A 25,126-nucleotide genomic window follows, 5' to 3' on the forward strand; every position below is an offset into this window, starting at 1 on the left:
CCCCTGGATTATTGACTCTGGAGCCTCCGATCACATGACGGGAACTCCAGGTGTGTTTTCATCTCTCACTCATTGCTCAACATCACAATCTGTTACCCTTGCTAATGGCTCCACATCATCTATTTGTGGTGTTGGTAATGTTGACCTAGACCCTGTATCCCTATCCTCTATTTTATATGTACCTAAGCTTCCATTTAATCTTATGTTTGTTAGTAAGCTGACCAAGTCCCTTAAGTGCTCCATCACATTTTACCCTAAAATGTGTGTTTTCAAGATCTCAAGACGGGGATGAAGATTGGTGGAGGGCATGAAGCCGGTGGACTGTATTATCTTGATGGTGGTGGACGAACGTCAACGGCCCTTCAGTCATCCATTTCTCCTCTCCAGTGGCATTGTAGATTTGGTCATCCTTCGTTGAAAGTGTTGCAATCCTTAGTCCCTTCATTGAGTCAACTTTCTATTTTAGATTGTGAGTCATGTCAATTTGGGAAACAACATCGTGTTCCCTTTCGTTCTAGGGTTGATAACCGTGTGTCGAGTCTTTTTTTCTTTAATTCATTCAGATGTTTGGGGTCCTTACAAAGTGATGTCATATAATGGATACCGATATTTTGTTAATTTTGTTGATGACACTCAAGAATGACGTGGCTCTATTTAATGAAAGAAAGAAGTGAATTATTTGCCATCTTCCAGAAATTTTATGCTGAGATCCGCAATCAATTTGGCGTTCGCATCAAAATTTTCCGTTCTGATAATCGTCGTAAATACTTGTCTTCATCTTTTCAAGAATACTTGGACCAACATGGCATTATACACCAAACTTCATGTACCTACACTCCGCAACAAAATGGGGTTGCTGAGAGAAAGAACCGCCATCTTGTAGAAACGGCACGCTCCCTCATGCACCACATGAATGTTCCCAAAACCTTTTGGAGCGATGCAATGCTCACCTCTTGTTTCTTAATTAATCGAATGCCCACGTCTATCCTTGATGGTCATTCTCCTTTTAGTGTCTTATTCCCCAACATGTCTCCGTTTCCGCTTTCTCCTCGGGTATTTGGGTGTGTCTGCTTCGTTCATAATCTGGGTCCCGGGACTGACAAGTTAGATGCACGTTCCCTGAAGTGTATCTTCCTTGGCTATTCCCGAACTCAGAAAGGGTACAAGTGTTATCATCCCAGTTCTCGTCGTTCCTTGGTATGTGCTGATGTTACATTCTTCGAGTCTACTCCGTTCTTCGTGGGGTCCGGTGCTGCTGCTTCCTCCACATTACCACCTCCTCTTCCTCTTCCTGTGGCTGATCCACCTCCTCTGGTTCCAGTCATGCCTACGTCCTTGCCTCCGGTGCCACCGTCGGTAGACCGTCCACCCATCCGTCACGTGTATACACCTCGCCCGCGTGTACCGGCTGCAGCTCCTCTAGCTTCATCACCGTCGACAGATCCAGCTCCAACTCCGACACCAGCCTCCGACCTAGATCTTCCTATTGCCTTCCGGAAAGGTAAATGTACTTGCACCCTTCACCCTATTTCCAATTTTGTTTCACTTACCCACCTCTCCGCCTCCCATCGCCAGTTCAGATCTTTGTTATCCTCCATGGTTGTTCCTAAGGATGTCCAGGAAGCCCTTACCTCTCCAGAGTGGTGCCAAGCTATGGAAGACAAGTTCTCTGCTCGACATCATAATCACACTTGGGATCTCACCGCTCTTCCTTCTGGGAAGCAGGCTGTCGGTTGTAAGTGGGTGTATAGTGTTAAGTACTTGTCAGATGGTCGTGTTGAGCGCCTGAAGGCGTGGCTGGTTGCCAAAGGGTACTCCCAAACCTATGGCATTGACTACACAGAGACATTCTCCCCGAATGCTAAGATAGGGTCAGTTCATGTCGTCATCTCCCTTGCAACTCTGTATGATTGGCCTCTCCATCAGCTAGATATCAAAAATGCCTTTTTGCATGGTGATTTGCTCGAGGAGGTCTACATGGAGCAACCACCCGGGTTTGTTGCTCAAGAGGAGGATGGTAAGGTATGCAGACTTAAGAAGGCTATTTATGGACTTAAACAGTCCCCTCGAGCAAGGTTTGGTAGGTTCAGTGAGGTGGTCAAGAAGTTTGGTATGAAACAGTGCCAAGTTAATCACTCTGTCTTCAGTTTTGACTCTTCGGCAGGCAAAATAATATTGGTGGTGTATGTGGATGATATCGTTGTGACTGGGAATGATAAAATGGGCATTGACAGATTGAAGGCATTCCTACAGGAACACTTTCAGACAAAGGACCTTGGCAAGTTGAAATACTTTTTGGGCAAGAGGTAGCAAGATCTAAGCATGGCATTAATTTGTGTCAGAGGAAATATGTGCTTGATTTACTGGAAGAAACAGGGTTGTTGGGTACTAAACCGGCTGAGACACCTATGGAAACAAATACGAGGCTGAGCAGTGATATAGGTGAAGTATTTGAAGACCCTGGCAGATACCAATGGCTTGTAGGCAAACTAAACTATCTAACCATTACTCGGCCAGATATTTCATTTGCGGTTAGTGTGGTGAGTCAGTTCATGCAGAAACCTTTGGTCCCACATTGGAATGCAGTGCTAAGGATTGTGAGGTATCTGAAAGGAGCTCCTGGTCGTGGTTTGCTGTACAGGAGTGGTGGAAAACTGGTAGTAGAAGGATACACCGATGCTGATTGGGCAAGTTCTATGCCTGATAGACGATCTACCACAGGCTATTGCACCTTTCTGGGGGGTAACCTGATAACGTGGAAAAGTAAGAAGCAAACAGTTGTGGCAAGAAGCAGTGCAGAAGCAGAATATAGGGCCATGGCACATACTGCTTGTGAATTAGTGTAGCTGAGGAACCTTCTACAGGAGATAGGATATGACATCAATACTCCAATGAAGCTCTATTGTGACAATCAGGCAACGGTTCATATCTCTTCCAATCCGATGTTTCATGAAAGAACCAAGCACATCGAAGTTGACTGTCATTTTGTGAGAGAGAAGGTGCTGAATGGGGTGATAGAAACTGCATATGTTAGTACGGGAAACCAGTGGGCAGACTTGTTTACAAAAGGTTTGAGTCGGGGGAGAATGGACTACATATGTAACAAGCTGGGATTATATGATATATACTCACTAGCTTGAGGGGGAGTGTTAGTGGTGTTAGTGCAGGGGTATTTCAGTCTTTGTACTTGTTGAGAATGTTGATGTGTACTGTTATGTTAGTTCGAGTGCCTCTTACTTAAAGAAGGGCACTTAAGTATTTTCCAATAAGTTAATAATATAATAACAGGTCTGGCCGAATCTAGGGATTACTTTTTTCTCTAATTCGAACCAGCCTTTCTCTCTTTCTCTCTTCTTCTTTCCTCTCCTACTTCTTGTTGTTTACTTTACAGTCAACGAACAAGACAAAATTCTAGGGCAGGTCAAACTTCAACAAGATTGTTTGGGCTCCCTTTTATCGTAGGAAGAATCTGTGTTGGAGAAGGTAGTAACGACATCAGGAGGGATGTTCATATCCTGTAACATCTCAAATCTCAGCTATGCAGTGGTAGAAATTGCTGGAGTGAAGCCGGATGAAGTTCCTCGATCTATTGATGTTTTCTCTGATGGAGCTTGGACAAAGATCTAAATTGCGTTGGAACATGAAGCGTCATTGTGGACTGTGGAGAGAAAGGCAAGAGGTTGAAGATGAAGCTGACGAGACAGGGCACAGAGCAGACCACGTGGCAGACAAAGACTGGAAGAGAGACGCTCATTTAATGTGATAGACTAGGAAGAAGGGGCGAACGGAGGGTCGAATAATGTTCACTCTTCGGGAAGGTTCCAAAGTTTAAGTGTTTTTGGAAAAGGAGACGTTGAGCTCGAGAAACAGAAGGGGGTGGGTAGCATAAAGTTGGTTTTGTTTTCTAACCCGATTAGGCTAGACCTTGAACCAGGAAAAGAGAGCAGTTCAGACCCCAGGGGTGAGTGATCTGAACTCGACGGGTTTCAGGGGTCTTTTAGCAACTTGCCGGAAAATCTCGGCAAGTCTCCTCGTAATATTGAAAACAGTAGAAATCTGCTGGAATTAAAAAAAATATAAAAGAAGAAGGTGTTTACTTGAAGAGGGAAGAGAGAGAGAGTGAGAAAGAGAAGAGAAGAAGAAATCTTAAGAAGTATGAGAGCTCTATTCTGGCCACCCCCTTCACTTGTTATTTATAATAAAAATATAAGAATACAAAGACTATTATGCCCTTATAGGGTGGCAAAGCATAAAACAATATGAATAGGACTCAAAAACATAATAAAATTAGGACTCACATAACTATTGTGGTCCCCACTACCTATCTAATTCCTAACATAAAACAACTATTCTAAAATAAATCACCAAAAATTGACCAAACTTCAACACTCCCCCTCAAGTTGGGAGTAGATGTCACACATTCCCAACTTGCGTAGATCATGTTCAAGTTTGTTCTTTGCAACCCCTTTAGTGAGAACATCAGCCAATTGTGACTCTGAAGAGACATAAGACAAGCAAACTTCTCCGATGGTTACCCTCTCCCTTATGAAGTGCCTATCAACTTCAATGTGTTTTGTTCTATCATGCTGGATTGGATTATGGGCAATGTTGATTGCAGCCTGATTGTCATAGTACAACATCATAGGCTCCTTTGTTTTCACCCCAATCTCGCTCAATAGGGATCTAACCTAAGCAGTTTTGAGACACCATGGGCCATGGATCTATACTCGGCCTCTACACTTGACGTAGCCTCAACCGATTGCTTCTTGCTTTTCCATGAGATCAAGTTTCCACCTACGAAGGTGCATACTCCTTATGTAGATCTCCTGTCATCTAAACACCCTGCCCAGTCTGCATCTATATAGGATTCCAATTTCAGATTTTCATAGTTTGAAAAGATAATGCCTTTGTTGGGGTGCTTCTTCAAGTATGCAAGTATTCTCTCAAATAGCTTCCCAGTACTGAACTCGAGGTGCATGCATGTACTGACTCACAACACTGACAGCATAGGAAATATCCGGTCGTGTTATACACAAATATAGCAGTCGGCCAACCATTCTCTGGTACCTCCCCACATCTTTTACCAACTCACCATCTACAACATTAATTCTATGGTTTGGATCAATAGGAGTATCAGCTGGTTTGGTTCCCAACTTCCCAGTCTCCCGTAGTAGGTCAAGAACATACTTTCTTTGAGAAATGAAAATCCCATGCTTGGACCTTGCAACCTCAATCCCCAAGAAGTATATGAGCTCACCAAGGTCTTTGATCTCAATTCTTAGTGCAATAACCTTTTGAGAGCATCAATCTCCTCCAGATCATTTCGTGTAACCACTATATCATCCACATATACAATCAGAATTGACACAAGAGTGTCTCTCCTCTTCACAAAAGGGGTGTGATCAGACTAGGTTTGCGTGTACCCAAAACGGATAAGGGTCCCTCTGAACCTGTCAACCCAAGCCCTAAGTGATTGTTTCAAGCCATACAATGGTTTTCTGAATTTGCACACCTTTCCTCTATCAATATTTTCATAAAAACCTGTTGGAATGTCCATATATACCTCCTGTAAATCACCGTTGAGGAATGCATTTTTAACATCAAGCTGAAACAGAGGCCATGAATTGGTTACTGCTAGAGACAATAGAATACAAACTGAACTCATCTTGGCTACTAATGCAAAAATTTCCAGATAATCAATGCCATATGTTTGAGTATACCCTTTTGCTACCAACCTTGCCTTGTACCTCTCTATCCTACCATTAGCCATATACTTCACAGTGAACACCCATCTACATCCGATTGTTTCCTTGTTTGGAGGAAGATCAACTATTTCCCAAGTTTGGTTCTTAATCAACGCTTCCATTTCTTCTTGCATGGCTGTTTTCGACTCAGGTTTGGAAAGGGCCTCAGTAACATTCCCGGGTATTGACACAGAATCCAAGGAAGAAAGGAAAGCTCGATAAGAGGGTGATAAGGCACTATAGGAAAGATGGTGTGAAATGCAATGGATTGTACACTTTCTCTTCCCTTTGTGAAGAGTAATGGGAAGATCAATGTCAGTGGAATCAGCTGCAACAATAGTGTTAAGTATAGGAACATTATAATTAGAAGAAATGACAAGCTTAAGCTCAAGGGGAATACCTGGAAATATATCTACAGAATCTGGAGTTTCAGAAGGACTGATGGAGAGTGGTGTGGGTTGTGGATGTATGGAGCCAACCATCATCTACCGGCGCTGGTACTTTTGTGAGGCTGCCCGTAGTGGCTCAGATAGAGAAACTGATGGAGGTGCTAGTGGAACTGATGGAGGCACAAAAAGAAATAGGAAGAGGAACAGACTGTAAGTTCTCCTCCCCAAAACTCTCTCCCTTAAGAGAACCACTTGAGAAGTAGAAGGTAGATTCAAAAAAAGTAACATCCATAGTGACAAATCTGCTCCTCGTCACAGGGTCATAACAACAATACCCCTTTTGGTTCTGAGCATTCCCAAATTTCTTGGCATTAGAATCCAATTTATTGCGATGGGAGCCAAGAATGTGAACAAAGGACACACAACCAAAAACCCTCAAAGGTATGTGAAACATCTCTGTAGTTGGAAAAAGAAGGTTGAATGGCACCTTAAACCCCAAAATATGTGAAGGAACACGGTTAATCAAGTGCGCAGCTGTAAGAACTGCATCTCCCCATAAATGGATAGGAACTGAAGCACATACTGTTGTAAGGCTTGAGTGTTCATTGTAATTGATGTTAGTGGGACAGTTTCAGTTACTTTACTAGTCCTTTCTTTTTTTCTTTTTCTATTGTTCTTATTCTAGGATATGCCGCCAGAGGCATACTTGTAATTTTGCCTTTTTATAAAGATTAATATAAATAGAAAACTGGCGGCTGCCAGTACTGAGTTTTTTGGCCTTTCCTTTCTATCATCCGTACCTATCTCTCTCTCTCTCTCTCAATCATCACAAGAAACTACATGGTATCAGAGCGAAATTTCTAGGTTGGAGAAGACCTACAATCCTAGCATCAGTCTTTCCGAAGGGGATTGGACGTGACTACTTTTGTTTCAGAAGGAAAAGGAGAAAAAGAAAAAAAAAAAAAAACCTAGCGGCGGCTTGTGTTTTTTAGTTCTCTCTGGCGACTATGTTTGCAAAAACCCACTGTGCTTGCAGAAACCCTAGTCAGTCCTACGGCTATACTTCTACTAAAACCTTAGTGGACTCATGCGACAGTTGCTGAAAACCCTAGCTGTGTCTAGCCGTGGGATGGTACTGGTCTGCTGAAACCCTAATCGAAGGAGGGAGTTGATGGTGCAATGAAACCCTAGCAGGTTCTGATCTAGTGTTGAACAGTTCTTGTGCTCTCAGTAGTATTGAATAGCTTGTTGCTCACATCCATAGAAGTAAACCCTGAGTTGCCACATTCCAGTTGTGGCAGTTGTGCTATTAGGTGGCATTTGGACTGGTTGGTTGTAATTTCCAATGGCAAGTCAGGAACTGACCTCACTGGGGAACACCTCAACCCGCAATACAGCAGGCATGGGAGGTGAAACCATGGTCTTTCCCATGCCAATCACCCCCTTGAATGGCTTGAACTACCTGGAGTGGACTAAGAGTGTAAAACTCTATGTAACAGCAAGGGGAAAGGCCGGTTACATCAATGGAAGGGTGAAAGAACCTAAGGGTGATACAGCTGAACATGATAGGTGGGACCAAGAAAACAGTATGGTGATGTCTTGGCTCCTTGCAGCTATGGAACCTGATGTGAAGAAGAATTTTATGTGGGCAGACACCGCCAGTGAGATCTGGGAATAGGCCAGAAGTACCTACTCTGAGCAAAGGCATTATGCCAAGATTTACCAACTACAAGCTGAGTCCTCCACCTGTAAACAGGGAAACCGCAGCTTGTCCTCATATTATTCGGCTCTTACCTCCATAAGGAAGGAGTTTGACCATTATCAGGCCATAGAGTGGAAGCACGATGATGATGCTAAGGCCTACAGGAAGCTGATCTCTCAGCAGCGAGTGTTTGCCTTCTTGTTAGGGCTGAACCCTGTATATGAACCATTAAGGGTGCAGATTCTAGGAAGCAAAGAATTGCCTACAGTACACGAAGTATACTCCCTCGTCCAATATGAAGAAAGCAGGCGGAGTGTGATGGTTATAGCCGAGGGGGAGCAACAAGTTGCCTTGGCTACGGTGAATAACAGCCCAACAGGGAAGAAAGGTGATCCTAAGAAGGTAGATGATAAGAATAAACTCTTTTGTACCCATTGTAGAAGGTCACGACATACACGTGACACCTGCTGGGACATCCACGAGAAACCCAAGTGGGCAGCAAAGAATCAAGAACAGGGTAAAGGTCACGTGAAAAGAACGAGTGCAGCACATGTGGCAACCCAAGACACTCAGGTTGCCAGTAGTACCCGGGACTCTCCTAATAAACCTGACCCCAAGGAGGATATAATGAATTCATTCAGGGAGCATCTGGAATCTTATGGTAGGGCATTGCAGCAATTGGATAGCTCAGTCACTGGTACTCCCTCTACCTCCTTTGCATCCACTTCAGGTAATGTGGCTTCTGCATTCCATGTCACTCCCACAGATTCCCCTTGGATTATTGACTTAGGGGCCTCAAATCACATGACCGGTAAGCCTAACCTATTCCATTCTTATAGCCTTTTATCAGGAAGGGATAGAGTGAAACTTGCAAATGGTTCCTTTTCTTCCATTGCCGGTCAAGGATCGATATCCCTTCCCCATGGCCTTAACCTGAATTGTGTTTTGCATGTCCCTCAACTTCCCATAAATTTGCTTTCAATTAGTAGCATTACAAGTTCTTTAAACTGTAATGTAACATTTTTTGCTGATTCATGTGTTTTTCAGGACCGAACTACTGAGAGGACGATTGGTAGAGGAAGCCTGGTGGATGGTCTCTACATTCTCGACAACAAAGCTTGTCTTTCTGTGTCATCCTCATAGTCACGTAGTCAGTCAAATTTTGTTGTGGCACAGTCGTTTAGGTCATGTTTCTTTTGAAGTAATAAAATGTTTGTTTCCACTTTTATTTAAGTCGTGTTCAGTGTCAGAGTTCATGTGTCAAACGTGTCAGTTGAGTAAACAATGTAGAACAACTTTTCATTCCAGCAATAAAAGATCAAGTGTTCCTTTTCATATTGTGTATTCTGATGTATGGGGGCCTACAAATGTAACCTCTGAGGGTGGATATCGATATTTTATTACACTGATTGATGATTACTCTCGCTATACATGGGTAATCCCTATGCGTAGCAGAGACGATGTTCCAAAGATAGTGCAAGACTTCCAGAGGATGGTGTTTACACAGTTCCATGTTGAAATACAGATCTTCCAATCCGATAATACGAAGGAATACTTCCATGGGGAGCTAAATGAGTTCTTCGCCTCCCATGGGTCTATTCATAGAAGCTCATGCGCCAGAACACCACAGCAAAATGGGGTTGCAGAAAGGAAAAACAGGCACCTCCTTGAGATAGCCCGCGGGATGATGTTCCACATGAATGTACCAAAAAGGTTTTGGGTGGATGCTATACTTACAGCTGCGTATGTCATCAACCGCATGCCCTCCAGAGTGTTAAATTACATGGCTCCTCATCAGTTACTATACCCTCAGTCACCTTTATTTTCCATCCCCATGAGAGTCTTTGGTTTTCGGGCCTTTGTCCACGATTTGTCTCCATCCAGAGGTAAGTTAGACCCTCGGTCCATTCCTTGTGTCTTCTTGGGGTACCCATCCTCTCAAAAGGGGTATCGGTGTTTTGATCCAGTCAATCGTAAATAATTTGTGTCTATGGACGTGTCCTTCTTTGAATCCGAGCCATTCTTCCCTCCTCAGGGGGAGAGCCATAGTGTGGAAGAGGAGAAGCAGGTTCAGGTGTCCCTTCCTTCTATTCCGGACCTCACTCCCTTCCGTGTCTTCCAGCGTACTCGTCGAAGAGACCAGCAGTGTGATAGAAATGTGGAGCAACCAACCACTGAGCAACTGACATCATCAGAATCCCTATTGCTCAACGAAAGGGAGTCAAGTCGTGCACTACCAAACATCCCATTACCCACTTTGTTTCCTATGACCACATCTCTCCCGTGTACCGAGCCTTCTTATCGGCAGTTGACTGTGTCCCTGGTCCCAAGAATGTTGCAGGAGCCTTAAAATTCCCTGAGTGGATAGGTGCCATGAAGGAGGAGATTGATGCCCTCCACAAAAATCAAACTTGGGAATTGGTGGATCCTCTAGAGGGGAAAAAACCCGTGGGGTGCAGATGGGTGTTCACAGTTAAGCACAAGGCAAATGGAACAGTTGAAAGGTACAAAGCAAGACTAGTAGCCAAAGGGTACACACAGGTATATGGAGTTGACTATGATGAGACTTTTTCCCCGATGGCTAAGATGAACTCGATTAGGGTTCTCCTATCCTTAGCTGCTAATTTTGACTGGGAATTGCATCAACTGGACATAAAGAATGCCTTCCTGAATGGTGACTTGGAAGAAGAGGTATACATGGTTCAACCTCCTGGATTCTCTGCCAAGGGAAGTGAAAACAAGGTGTGCAAGCTGCGGAAGTCTCTCTACGGCTTAAAACAGTCTCCCAGAGCCTGGTTCAGTAAGTTTCACATGGCAGTTCAAGAGATGGGGTTCCAACAGTGCCATTCTGATCATACACTTTTTGTGAAGAGATGTCAGGAGCAGGTTGCCGTTTTGATAGTGTATGTAGACGATATCATCATTACAGGGAGCTGGAGTTCAGAGATACAAAAATTGAAACAATTCCTTGCATCCAAATAAAAGATCTAGGACTCCTAAAGTATTTCCTTGGGATTGAAGTTGCCCGTTCAAAAAGGGGTATCTTTGTCTCTCAAAGGAAATACACCCTTGATCTATTACGAGATACAGGTAAGTTAGGTGCAAGGCCGGCAGACACTCCTATGTATGCGGACCACAAGCTAGGTGGCTGTATTTGTGAACCTCTGAAAGATGTAAAACAGTTCCAAAGGTTAGTGGGAAAGCTGATTTATCTGTCCATAACCCGTCTAGATATTGCCTATTCAGTTGGAGTTCTGAGCCAGTTTATGCATTCTCCTAAGAAGCCACACATGGAGGCAGCAAAGAGAGTCCTTAGATACCTGAAGAAACATCCAGGAACAGGCCTACTATTCGGTAAACACAATCACCTGAAGGTGGAAGTCTTTACAGATGTTGATTGGGCAGGAGCAGTAGATGATAGAAAGTCCACTAGTGGGTATTGCACATTTGTGGGAGAAAATCTGGTGACCTGGAAGAGCAAGAAGCAAAGTGTGGTAGCAAGATCAAGTGCAGAAACTGAGTATAGAGCTATGGCACATGGGGTGGCTGAAGTCCTTTGGCTAAAGAACCTCCTAGGTGAGCTTGGAGTTGTTGTTCATAACCCTATGTCTCTTTATTGTGACAACAAGGCTGCAATAAACATCGCCAGCAACCCGGTCCTACATGAGAGGACTAAGCATATTGAGGTGGATAAGCACTTCATAAGAGAGAAATTGGAAAAAAGGGAGATTTGTATCCCTTATGTCAACACCAAGGAACAACTTGTTGATGTCCTCACAAAAGGACTTCCGTGTTCGAGGCACAATGAGCTATGTGACAAGCTGAGCATGATAGACATCTTCAACCCAACTTGAGGGGGAGTGTTGTAAGGCTTGAGTGTTCATTGTAATTGATGTTAGTGGGACAGTTTCAGTTACTTTACTAGTCCTTTCTTTTTTTCTTTTTCTATTGTTCTTATTCTAGGATATGCCACCAGGGGCATACTTGTAATTTTGCCTTTTTATAAAGATTAATATAAATAGAAAACTGGTGGCTGCCAGTACTAAGTTTTTTGGCCTTTCCTTTCTATCATCCGTCCTATCTCTCTTTCTCTCTCTCTCTCTCTCTCAATCATCACAAGAAACTACACATACCATAAGACTTCTTGCCACTTCCACAAAGCGTCTATTTTTCCTCTTTGCTACTCCATTCTATTGAGATGTATGTGCACAACTACTTTGATGAATTACACCATGCTCCAAAAAATATGAGGTTAAGTCCTTCTCAAAATACTCTCTGGCATTATCCGATCTGAAGGCCTTAGTTCTTACTCCAAATTGTGTGAAAACCATCCGATGGAACTGTCAGACAATATTAGGGACCTCATCACAGGATCTCATCAAATACACCCAAGAATACCATGTATAATCATCCACAAATAAGAGGAAATAACGGTAGCCACCCACGGAAGGAACGTAATATGGTCTCCATACTTCAATGTGAACAATATCAAAAGCAAAAATACTTCTTTTATTACTTGATTTAAAAGAATGTCTATAATGTACTCCCAACTAACAACTCTCACACTCTAAGGTAAATAACTAAACGAACTCAAATAACTTTGGAACCAGAAATATTAAAGAACTGAAAGAAAGATGCCCTAGCTGATTATGCCAGAGCATAATCTGACTCACTAACTCTGATCTACTACTACTACTAACATGGTGACTCTGATATCTCAGAATCTCATCCAGAAGGTAAGACTCCATTCACCTCATGACCACTCCCAATCATCTTTGACTCCAGATCCTACAAAACACAATTACTAGGAAGGAAAGTCAATGAATAATTCAGATTTTTTGTCAAAGAACTAACTAAAAATAGGTTAGTATGAAGTTTAGGGACATGTAAGATAGAAGATAAAGTAATATCATTGGTCACTCTAATTGTTCCTGTTGAAGTTTGACCTGCCCTAGAATTTTGTCTTGTTCGTTGACTGTAAAGTAAAAAACAAGAAGTGGAAAGGAAAGAAGAAGAGAGAAAGAGAGAAAGGCTGGTTCGAATTAGAGAAAAAAGTATCCCTAGATTCGGCCAGACCTGTTATTATATTATTAACTTATTGGAAAATACTTAGGTGCCCTTCTTTAAGTAAGAGGCACTCGAACTAACATAACAGTACACATCAACATTCTCAACAAGTACAAAGACCAAAATACCCCTGCACTAACACCACTAACACTCCCCCTCAAGCTAGTGAGTATATATCATATAATCCCAGCTTGTTACATATGTAGTCCACTCTCCCCCGACTCAAACCTTTTGTAAACAAGTCTGCCCACTGGTTTCCCGTACTAACATATGCAGTTTCTATCACCCCATTCAGCACCTTCTCTCTCACAAAATGACAGTCAACTTCGATGTGCTTGGTTCTTTCATGAAACATCGGATTGGAAGAGATATGAACCGTTGCCTGATTGTCACAATAGAGCTTCATTGGAGTACTGATGTCATATCCTATCTCCTGTAGAAGGTTCCTCAGCTACACTAATTCACAAGCAGTATGTGCCATGGCCCTATATTCTGCTTCTGCACTGCTTCTTGCCACAACTGTTTGCTTCTTACTTTTCCACGTTACCAGGTTACCCCCCAGAAAGGTGCAATAGCCTGTGGTAGATCGTCTATCAAGCATACAACCTACCCAATCAGCATCGGTGTATCCTTCTACTACCAGTTTTCCACCACTCCTGTATAGCAAACCACGACCAGGAGCTCCTTTCAGATACCTCACAATCCTTAGCACTGCATTCCAATGTGGGACCAAAGGTTTCTGCATGAACTGACTCACCACACTAACCGCAAATGAAATATCTGGCCGAGTAATGGTTAGATAGTTTAGTTTGCCTACAAGCCATTGGTATCTGCCAGGGTCTTCAAATACTTCACCTATATCACTGCTCAGCCTCGTATTTGTTTCCATAGGTGTCTCAGCCGGTTTAGTACCCAACAACCCTGTTTCTTCCAGTAAATCAAGCACATATTTCCTCTGACACAAATTAATGCCATGCTTAGATCTTGCTACCTCTGCCCAAAAAGTATTTCAACTTGCCAAGGTCCTTTGTCTGAAAGTGTTCCTGTAGGAATGCCTTCAATCTGTCAATGCCCATTTTATCATTCCCAGTCACAACGATATCATCCACATACACCACCAATATTATTTTGCCTGCCGAAGAGTCAAAACTGAAGACAGAGTGATTAACTTGGCACTGTTTCATACCAAACTTCTTGACCACCTCACTGAACCTACCAAACCTTGCTCGAGGGGACTGTTTAAGTCCATAAATAGCCTTCTTAAGTCTGCATACCTTACCATCCTCCTCTTGAGCAACAAACCCGGGTGGTTGCTCCATGTAGACCTCCTCGAGCAAATCACCATGCAAAAAGGCATTTTTGATATCTAGCTGATGGAGAGGCCAATCATACAGAGTTGCAAGGGAGATGACGACATGAACTGACCCTATCTTAGCATTCGGGGAGAATGTCTCTGTGTAGTCAATGCCATAGGTTTGGGAGTACCCTTTGGCAACCAGCCACGCCTTCAGGCGCTCAACACGACCATCTGACAAGTACTTAACACTATACACCCACTTACAACCGACAGCCTGCTTCCCAGAAGGAAGAGCGGTGAGATCCCAAGTGTGATTATGATGTCGAGCAGAGAACTTGTCTTCCATAGCTTGGCACCACTCTGGAGAGGTAAGGGCTTCCTGGACATCCTTAGGAACAACCATGGAGGATAACAAAGATCTGAACTGGCGATGGGAGGCGGAGAGGTGGGTAAGTGAAACAAAATTGGAAATAGGGTGAAGGGTGCAAGTACATTTACCTTTCCGGAAGGCAATAGGAAGATCTAGGTCGGAGGCTGGTGTCGGAGTTGGAGCTGGATCTGTCGACGGTGATGAAGCTAGAGGAGCTGCAGCCGGTACACGCGGGCGAGGTGTATACACGTGACGGATGGGTGGACGGTCTACCGACGGTGGCACCGGAGGCAAGGACGTAGGCATGACTGGAACCAGAGGAGGTGGATCAGCCACAGGAAGAGGAAGAGGAGGTGGTAATGTGGAGGAAGCAGCAGCACCGGACCCCACGAAGAACGGAGTAGACTCGAAGAATGTAACATCAGCACATACCAAGGAACGACGAGAACTGGGATGATAACACTTGTACCCTTTCTGAGTTCGGGAATAGCCAAGGAAGATACACTTCAGGGAACGTGCATCTAACTTGTCAGTCCCGGGACCCAGATTATGAACGAAGCAGACACACCCAAATACCCGAGGAGAAAGCGGAAACGGAGACATGTTGGGGAATAAGACACTAAAAGGAGAATGACCATCAAGGATAGACGTGGGCATTCGATTAATTAAGAAACAAGAGGTGAGCATTGCATCGCTCCAAAAGGTTTTGGGAACATTCATGTGGTGCATGAGGGAGCGTGCCGTTTCTACAAGATGGCGGTTCTTTCTCTCAGCAACCCCATTTTGTTGCGGAGTGTAGGTACATGAAGTTTGGTGTATAATGCCATGTTGGTCCAAGTATTCTTGAAAAGATGAAGACAAGTATTTACGACGATTATCAGAACGGAAAATTTTGATGCGAACGCCAAATTGATTGCGGATCTCAGCATAAAATTTCTGGAAGATGGCAAATAATTCACTTCTTTCTTTCATTAAATAGAGCCACGTCATTCTTGAGTGTCATCAACAAAATTAACAAAATATCGGTATCCATTATATGACATCACTTTGTAAGGACCCCAAACATCTGAATGAATTAAAGAAAAAAAGACTCGACACACGGTTATCAACCCTAGAACGAAAGGGAACACGATGTTGTTTCCCAAATTGACATGACTCACAATCTAAAATAGAAAGTTGACTCAATGAAGGGACTAAGGATTGCAACACTTTCAACGAAGGATGACCAAATCTACAATGCCACTGGAGAGGAGAAATGGATGACTGAAGGGCCGTTGACGTTCGTCCACCACCATCAAGATAATACAGTCCACCGGCTTCATGCCCTCCACCAATCTTCATCCCCGTCTTGAGATCTTGAAAACACACATTTTAGGGTAAAATGTGATGGAGCACTTAAGGGACTTGGTCAGCTTACTAACAAACATAAGATTAAATGGAAGCTTAGGTACATATAAAATAGAGGATAGGGATACAGGGTCTAGGTCAACATTACCAACACCACAAATAGATGATGTGGAGCCATTAGCAAGGGTAACAGATTGTGATGTTGAGCAATGAGTGAGAGATGAAAACACACCTGGAGTTCCCGTCATGTGATCGGAGGCTCCAGAGTCAATAATCCAGGGGTTGGGTGTGGATGCGAAGCAAACCATACCTGAGTGTGCAAAGGAAGCTGTGTTCTGCTACGACTTGGATTGAACAAACCTCTCATACTCATCCCGAGGAACACTCACCATCTCCTTGCCTGGACCATCTAAGGGAGTAGAAGGCATCGGGTCAGCTGACCGGTTATCCTGTCTAGAGCTGAAACTGGTGTCACTAGTCATGGCATGGTTGGCCCACGTCGAGGGTGGACCATGTAAGTCATAGCAGTAGTTAATGGTATGTCCATCCAAACCACAATGAGTACACTTCCGTGGACCCGAGCCACGTCCTCTACCACGAGCTCCCCCTGAATCTCTGCCTCCAGTACGACCACCACCACGGATATGTGTAGATCCACCACTACCACTCCTGTCAAGCTGGGCTCCTCGAGCCCCACTTCTGCCACCTCGACCTCTCGACACTGCAAATGCTGATTTATCGGAGACATTAGAGTCCATAGATCCAATGGAAGCCCTCCGAAGACGAGCAAACACCTCCTCTAAAGATGGAAGAGCAGATCCCCCTAGTATCTGGGCTCGTACTGGTTCATACTCAGGCTTCAGCCCCACCAGAAACCGTGTCACATCAAGCTGCTCTCGCTGTTGCTGTTGAACTTTGACATCAGAAGTGAGAGGATGACAGACATTTAACTCATTACGGATATTCCTCACACTGGCATTGTACTCCTCAAGGCTCTGATTTCCTTGTTGCAGATTGAAGTATTCCTGATACAGTTGATATACCCTAGTGGTATTATCCTGACCTGAATACAGTTTCTTAGCATGATCCCACACCTCTTTGGCTGTGTCAAGAAACATGAATTTCACACTGATTCTGGGTTCCATACTGTTCCACAACCATGTAATGATCTGTGCATCTTCCTGTTCCCAGTCTTCATACTCCTGAGAATTAGCGGGGGGTTTCTCCTCTCTTATGTGCTTCACTTTCTTCTTCGCCTTCAAAAAACCCTCTACAGATTTGGCCCAAGGGACATAATTCTCTCCATTCAGTTTAATGGAGGTCATTTGGACATTCAGGTAGTCAGTAGATATCATGACACTAGGTTTACTATCACTGTTATCTGCCATTGCCGAACTCCCTTATCACTGAATTCTGAGCACTGAATTATGAGCACTACACACTGCACACTACACACAGACACTTCACCGAAATCTGCACACTGATTTCAACAGTAATAAATGCTTAGAACTGCAACACCACAAACCCTACTCACCGAATTCTGCACACTGATTTCAGCAGTATTAAATGCTGAAAACTGCAACGCCACAACCCCTATTCACCGAAGTCTACACACTGATTTCAGCGATATCAAATGCTGAAAAACCACACTTGTAACACCACCAACACTAATCCACAACTATAGGAAGTTTCTCCATTAAGTAGACACTATTGCCCTTCGAATCACACACCAACCAGAATAAACCCTAGCATACTGCAATCTGAAAACCCATCATGCGAACTGTACTACACCTCTCATGTATTCCATAATAGAAAAATATGCATAAAAAAACTTTGCCTCATTGCCTGAAGGCCAACCACACGAAGGGCTGAGACACCACTGCACCACACGTACCAGCCCTAGCTAGGAATTAGAAACCACAGCAACCAATCACCAACGACACAATCGGAGGCATAGGAACCTCTTAGGGAAGAGGGCGATCACTCCTTTTCAGCCCTTTTCCCAGTCTCCAACTCACAGTTGAGAAACCCAAGAGAAACCCTAATTCGAATGCGCAGAAGACAGAATTCTAGCAAGTCTGATTTGGTGAACCTGGCTCTGATCCCATGTTGAAGTTTGACCTGCCCTAGAATTTTGTCTTGTTCGTTGACTGTAAAGTAAAGTAAACAGCAAGAAGTAGGAGAGGAAAGAAGAAGAGAGAAAAGAGAGAAAGAGAGAAAGGCTGGTTCAAATTAGAGAAAAAAGTAATCCCTAGATTCGGACAGACCTGTTATTATATTATTAACTTATTGGAAAAGACTTGAGTGCCCTTCTTTAAGTAAGAGGCACTCGAACTAACGTAGCAGTACACATCAACATTCTCAACAAGTACAAAGACTGAAATACCCCTACACTAACACCACTAACAAATCTGATAGCAAAGTCTTCATCATGAAAAACCTTGCTGTTACAGTCGGCAGTCCATTTCTTCACTAGAATGACACCTGATTCAGTTTCTAACCTCTTAAAATCCATTGTTTTTTTTTTTTTAACATGCAAAATTTCTCGTCTTTAATCAAAAGGGAATATCATAATTTGTTAGAGGATTCATGAACATCCGAGAGAGTTCATTGACAACTGGAGTTGGTTACTTCAATAGCTGGAATTAGTTACAAGAATTTCTTCCACGTGCTCTGAGTTTTGTATATATATGTATATATCAATGAAAACATTATTATCTTCTTGGTTATTGGATACCACTTTACATGGTATCAAAGCGGTAATCTGCAACCATCGCTTCCCTTTTTTTTTCTTTTGCCTCTGTTTCTTTCTTACCATCGACTTTTTCACCGGAAGTTCAGTTTTCTGCCACCATGGAAACCAGAGAGAATTTTCCTTACTACTTACCTCCGTCTGATACTCCAAGAGCGGTTCTTGTTTCTTGCCTCCTCAATCGAGACAATTTCCCAATGTGGCAACGAACTATGACCAATGCGCTACGGGCAAAGGACAAGTTTTCTTTCGTTGATGGCTCACTACCCAAACCAGTAGCTGGTTCTCTAGATCTGAATTCAATGATCAAATGCAACTCTTTGGTGATTGCGTGGATCTTCAATTCACTGACAAGAGGGATCTATGACAGCATAGCCTTCATCGAATTTGCCACAGAAATTTGGAGAGAGCTTCAAGAAAGATTTTCGCAAGGAAACATCCCCTGAATATATCAACTGAAATGACATTTAGCCCTGGTGCAGCAAGGTGACCTTTCAGTAAGCAACTACTTTACAATGCTGAAGATATTATGGGATGAACTCAGCACCATTACAGTATGTCCTAAATGTACTTGTGGAGCGGCCAAGGTTTTCTTGGCAGAATGAGACAGAGACAGGTTGCATCAGTTTCTTATGGGCTTGAACGAATCCTTCAACATAATCAGTTCAGGCATCCTTGGATTGGAGCCCTTCTCATCCCTGAACAAAGCATGTGCTCTCATCATACAAGAAGAACGTCACCAACAACTCTCAACCTTTCAACCTTTGCAACCTGAAGCGGCAGCATTAGCAGCAGATGCGTCCAAGGATAAAGGCACTGGAGCTCCTTGATCCAAACTTTGATGTGATCACTGCAAGCGCATCGGCTACACAAAAGAAAGGTGCTACGCCTTTGTAGGTTATCCACCTAACTGGAATCATCACCGGAATAACAAAGGTCCATCCTCTACTAGTGACTCTTCAAAGAATACGAGAGCAACTTCTTGTGTTTCCACAGACACCAAGGAATCGACATCTTTCATTGATCATAGTTCTCCAGTGGTAGGCCTCACTATGCATCAATATACTCAGTTGATCTCTCTCCTAAGCCGTGAACCTACTAAATTTGTAGCCACCGTCTCGGCTGGTAAGCCTTCTTCCTCTGATCCCGTAGAATGGATCATCGACAGTGGCGCTTCAGACCATATGGTGTCAAATAGTTCTCTAATAAGTACACTTACCACTGTTACAACCACATCCATTCGACTCCCGAATGGCTCCCTTACCTGCACCAATCATAAAGGCATCGTCACCGTTGGATCCCACATTCTTAATAATGTTCTGCGCAATCTTTTATCAGTCATCAAGATCACACAACAATTGAACTGTGTGGCAATTTCTTTTTTCCATCTTTTTGCATTCTCTAGGACCCACACTCCAAGATCGTGATTGGGATGGGTGATCTCCAAAATGGATTGTATTACTTCACTTTCCATTCCATCGCCAACCACTCACAAACCGCTTGTCATTCCACTTCTGTCATCAGTTCCACACTTTGGCATATACGCTTAGGCCACGCCTCACAAGGCCGTCTTGCTCTCATTCCTAGAGTCAAGCTCACCTACCATTTCCAATCAGCAATACTCGTAGTAACTCACCTTTCTCCTTGATACATTGTGATATATGGGGCGGTTATAAGACCCCCCTCTCATTCAGGGGCAAGATACTTCTTGACTATAGTAGATGACCACACGAGATGTATGTGGGTCTACCACTTAAGAAATAAATCTGAGGCTGGTCATTTTCTTATATCTTTTTGTGCTATGGTAAACAGACAATTCAATACCAATGTAAAGCAAATCCGTTCTAATAATGGTTTGAAGTTTCTCTCTGGGCCTATTCAACAATATTTTTTACAAGGTATTTTACATCAGACCTCGTGTAGATTCACCCCAACAAAATGGAGTGGTAGAACGGAAACACCACCATTTACTAGAAGTGGCCCGGGCCTTGAGATTTCAAGCTTCCCTCCCTCTTCACTTTTGGGGGGAATTCATACTTACAACCACGTATATAATAAACTTACTACCCACTCCCTCACTTTCCAACATTTCCCCTTATGAAGCCCTCTTCCACCAACCACCCTCCTACCATCACTTAAGAGCCTTTCGATGCCTATGTTACACTCAAATTCATCCTCATCCTCATGACAAATTTGCACCTCGGGCTACACCTTGCATTTTTGTGGGTTATCCACACGACCAAAAAGGGTATTGGGTATACTCTCGACACAAAATATTTACAAATCGTGATATCATCTTTTATGAGGACCGCTTCCCCTTCCAGCATAGCCTCTCCACCGTCTTTCCACATCACCAATCTGTTCTTCCTTTATCTACTTCTAATGACTGTGACTATCCTAGCCCACTCCAACCACCCACTTAGCACATTAATCCACCCACTAATACTAGTGCGCCCACAATCACCAATCCTAACACCATAACTGAGCCCTCTTAAGGTCAGCCCACCATTGTTGTTGACACACCTGAACCCATTAGTCAGCCCAACACTTTGCTTCTCACTAGTTCTTGGCCAAAAAGATATACCACTATTCCCACACACCTTCAAGACTACATTTGCCAACTTCCCCCTTCCATCTCCTTGTCAAACCAAGCCTCCATTGAAGTTGAGCCAAAACACAGTACTTGAACGCAATAATACTTGGATCGTCACCCCTCTACTTCCTAACAAACGACCCATAGGAGCTAAATGGGTTTACCACATCCAATATAAGGCTGATGGAACCATAGATTGATTTAAAGCGCGACTTGTTGCAAAAGGCTACACCCAGGTTGAAGTCCTCGATTACCAGGATACTGTCGCCCCTATGGCCAAACTTTCCACTGTTTGTTGCTTACTTGTTGTAGCTGCCATTAAGGGCTAGGATCTACATCAGTTGGACGTGAATAATGCCTTTCTTCACGGTGATCTCCATGAAGAAGTATACATGAGTATTTCCCAAGGTTTTGAATCAGCAAATCCCACTCATGTTTGCAAACTACGGAAGTCACTCTATGGCCTCAAACAGGCCTCCTACATGTGGTTATAGAAATTTACTCAAGCACTCCTTTCTCTGGGGTATTGTCAATCGTCTGGATTATTCCCTATTCACATACACTTCTGGGAATTCTTTTGTTGTACTTGTATATGTTGATGATGTCATCCTCACAGGAAGTGACAATATGCGCATTCTCTCTCTCAAGAAACACCTTGATGATTATTTTGGCATGAAGGATTTGGGTTCACTCATTTTTTCTTGGATTAGAGGTATCTTGATCAACTTCTAGGATTTTCCTAAATCAGCACAAGTATGCGCTTGATATTCTTCAAGACACCGGTATGACTGAATGCAAACCTTGCTCTACATCTATGGAGCAACAAAATCATTTTGTTGATAGTTCCAGTGCTCTGTGCTTTGATCCAGCTCAATATCGAAGACTTGTTCGACGACTTGTGTACCTAACAACCACTTATCCAGACCTTAGCTTTGCTGTCAATTGCTTGAGTCAATTTATGCATGCTCCCAAGCAAGAGCATTACAATGCTGCCCTTCAAGTGGTGCGTTATATCAAAGGCACAATATCCCATGGCATCTTCTTCTCTATTTCTAGTTCACCGCAGCTTCATGACTTCTGCGACTCTGATTGGGCGAGTTGCCCAATCACTCGCCACTCCACCACGGGTTACTTAACATTACTAGGTGACTCCCCCATTACTTGGAAAACTAAGAAACAACATACAGTCTCCCGTTCGTCTGCTGAAGCTGAATATCGAGCCATGGCCGTCACAACATCTGAACTCATCTGGCTAAAACGTCTCCTTGCTGAATTGACAGTTACTTTGTCTGAAGCCCCAACACTCCACTGTGACAGCAAGGCAGCCTTGCACATAGCAGCCAACCCGGTGTTCCACGAGCGAACAAAACACATTGAAATTGATTGTCACTTTGTTCGTGACCACATACAATGAGGTGCTGTCATGACTGCTCATATCTCCAGTGCCTCTCAACCAGCAGACCTCTTCACTAAGGCTGTCTCCACAGATAGCCTTTTATACCACTTACCCAAGTTGGGCATCCAAGATGCTCCAACTTGAGGGGGGGAGGGGGTGTTAGAGAATTTATGAACATTTGAGAGAGTTCATTGACAGCTGGAGTCGGTTACTTCAACAGCTGGAATTAGTTACAAGAATTTCTTCCACGTGCTCTGAGTTTTGTTATATATATATATAATTAATCAATGAAACACATTATTATCTTCTTGGTCATCGGATTCCAATTTACATAATTCGTTCTTCCATTTGAAGTTTCTTTTTCAGCTTATCCAGAATAAATCCCCAGTTCGTAAATTCCCTTCCTGCTTCCGAAATCATTTTTCTTTCCCACCCTTCTCCATTTCCTTCCACCGTTAACCTCTGCACTTTATTAACACAACTTGTACTTATTTCTTGTTCAAACTCTTTATTTTTATTGCTTTGGTAGACTTCTCCTCTGGATGAACTATCGTCCTTCAACATCAGATATTCTTGCAACATCTGAATGACCAACCTCCAGCCTGTCCCCTGTTTTCCTTCTGGAAAACAAACGATTTGTCTTCTATACTTCCAAAAAACTCTGTAACAGCCACAAACCAGCCCTCGTGGTTGTATTTCAATGCCGCATGGTACCTTCTTCTTGCAGCTTCCAGAAAGCCCATCCAGCCGTTTTTCTTCACTAAGAAGAGTGCTCCATCGATGAACCCCTTCAACCACTGTGAAGCTTCTCCGGTTAGAAAAGTAGTTGCCCTTCCTTTTTCTCTTAATTTCAGAACTGAAAGGTTTTTGCACTTTCCTTCTTCAAAAACCATCTTCTTTGTTTCAATCAAGGTCTCGACCCTCCAACTTCTCGTTGGAGTCCCCATTTGCAGTTCTTCGTAGTACCCTATGGCTGTTCAGCTAATGTCCTTGCAAGGCACATTCCCCCTCATACAGAACTTTCTCACAACAAATCTGATTAACATTATTATAAAAGACATAAAGGCTTTGACCTTCTGTTTTTTATCTTTTCCCCCCTTTGATCAGTTTTGCATGGACTCTCCTAAATGCAAGCATGAGGCAAGGAAAAAAAATGACAAAATTCCTTGGTTTGGCTTAATGTTGATGTTTTGGATCTAGTCTTTCTCTACCTTTCCAAGGACTTTATCAACCAGATCTAAGAGATCCCTGTTAAAACACAATTAGAAGACACTAATATGAAGTACAATCATCCAGTCTATCCAGTACAGGAGAAACACACCAAAGAGCCTCTCAAATTGAGAAGCCAAGTGAAAACAAATATTAGAAAAAGCTTTTTCTTCTTATCAATTAAATTTTATGTTAATGATCCAAATGAACTTGTTGTTATTGTCTCCCCTGTTTAGTGTTAAATCTTTTGATTTGTCTAAGAACTACTACCATATGAACCTTCACTATGATGTGGGCGCCGGCAGCAGCAGCAGTAATTTAGTGTTCTTAGCAGCAGCAATTTAGTGTTCTCATCCTATCTTATCTATTCAGTATTCTTACCTTATCTGCTTTCAGTAGCAGGGATTAGTAGGAGTCTTATCTATTCAGTGTTCTTATCTTATCAGTTCAGTAGTATGGATTAGTAGGGAGTCTTATCTTATCTTATAAGTTCAGTAGGATAGATTAAGGGAGTCTTATCTTATCTTATCTTATCAGTTCAGTAGAATAGATTAGTAGGGAGTCTTCCTAATTAGCAAGGAGTCTTCCTAAAAGTAGGACTCTTATCTCTTGTTATCTCCTATTTAAGGAGCTGAGAATATTGAATAAAACCATCGAAAATTTCAATCAAAGTGAGGAGAGTTGGTGATCTCTTGAACAAATCACCATTAAGGCGCCAAATTAGGTTCCTCAAGAAAAGGGAGGAACAAGGGAAAACAGGAGGTTTTCCCCGTGGACCGACCCGTGACGAGATCCTATTCTCGGGCCCATAACACACTATGCATCTATAGCATCAAGCAAGGGGTCAAATTTTTGGTTGACCTTCCTTGTTTCTATTTGGTTATTTACTTCTCATATGTTAATTGAGATCATTCAAAGAAGATAAAGGAAGAGAAATTAGTTTAACGTCAACTGGATCTGTTAGCAGCATTTTTTCTTTTTGATAGGCAGGGAGTTAAAACCATGTTAAAGATCAAGACCTGTTGATATCAAACAACTTTTAGCTCTTATTCTCTTGTGTATTATAGTTAAAGTTGTTCTTATTATCATATGTTTTCTTGTCATTACCCCGGTTGTTAAGTTCTTTGACATTTCAATTTTTTTTTTCTGGTGATTGTATTTTCCTGAAAACTCCTTCTATTCTTCTCATATACACATTCTTGACACAACTTTGTAAACTTTTCTGCAGATTAAGAAGCACCATACACCTTTATTAAAGGT

At 42.9% G+C, this 25,126-nt stretch overlaps 1 protein-coding gene across 2 annotated transcripts in view; it reads left to right on the forward strand.

The window, feature by feature from the left end:
* The window catches only part of LOC148877411 (NADH dehydrogenase [ubiquinone] iron-sulfur protein 4, mitochondrial-like), a 39,347-nt gene that overhangs the window by 10,253 nt on the left and 3,968 nt on the right, over positions 1-25,126 (forward strand). For both annotated transcript variants that reach the window (XM_088986741.1, XM_088986747.1), the window contains exon 4: positions 25,095-25,124. In XM_088986741.1, the coding sequence (XP_088842867.1) occupies positions 25,095-25,124 (30 nt within the window). The remainder of the gene's footprint in view (positions 1-25,094; positions 25,125-25,126) is intronic.

This window comes from Nelumbo lutea, chromosome 1 (assembly GCF_056320005.1).
Source record: "Nelumbo lutea isolate HS-2025 chromosome 1, American lotus-T2T, whole genome shotgun sequence".
In the NCBI taxonomy this organism is placed as follows: Eukaryota; Viridiplantae; Streptophyta; class Magnoliopsida; order Proteales; family Nelumbonaceae; genus Nelumbo; species Nelumbo lutea.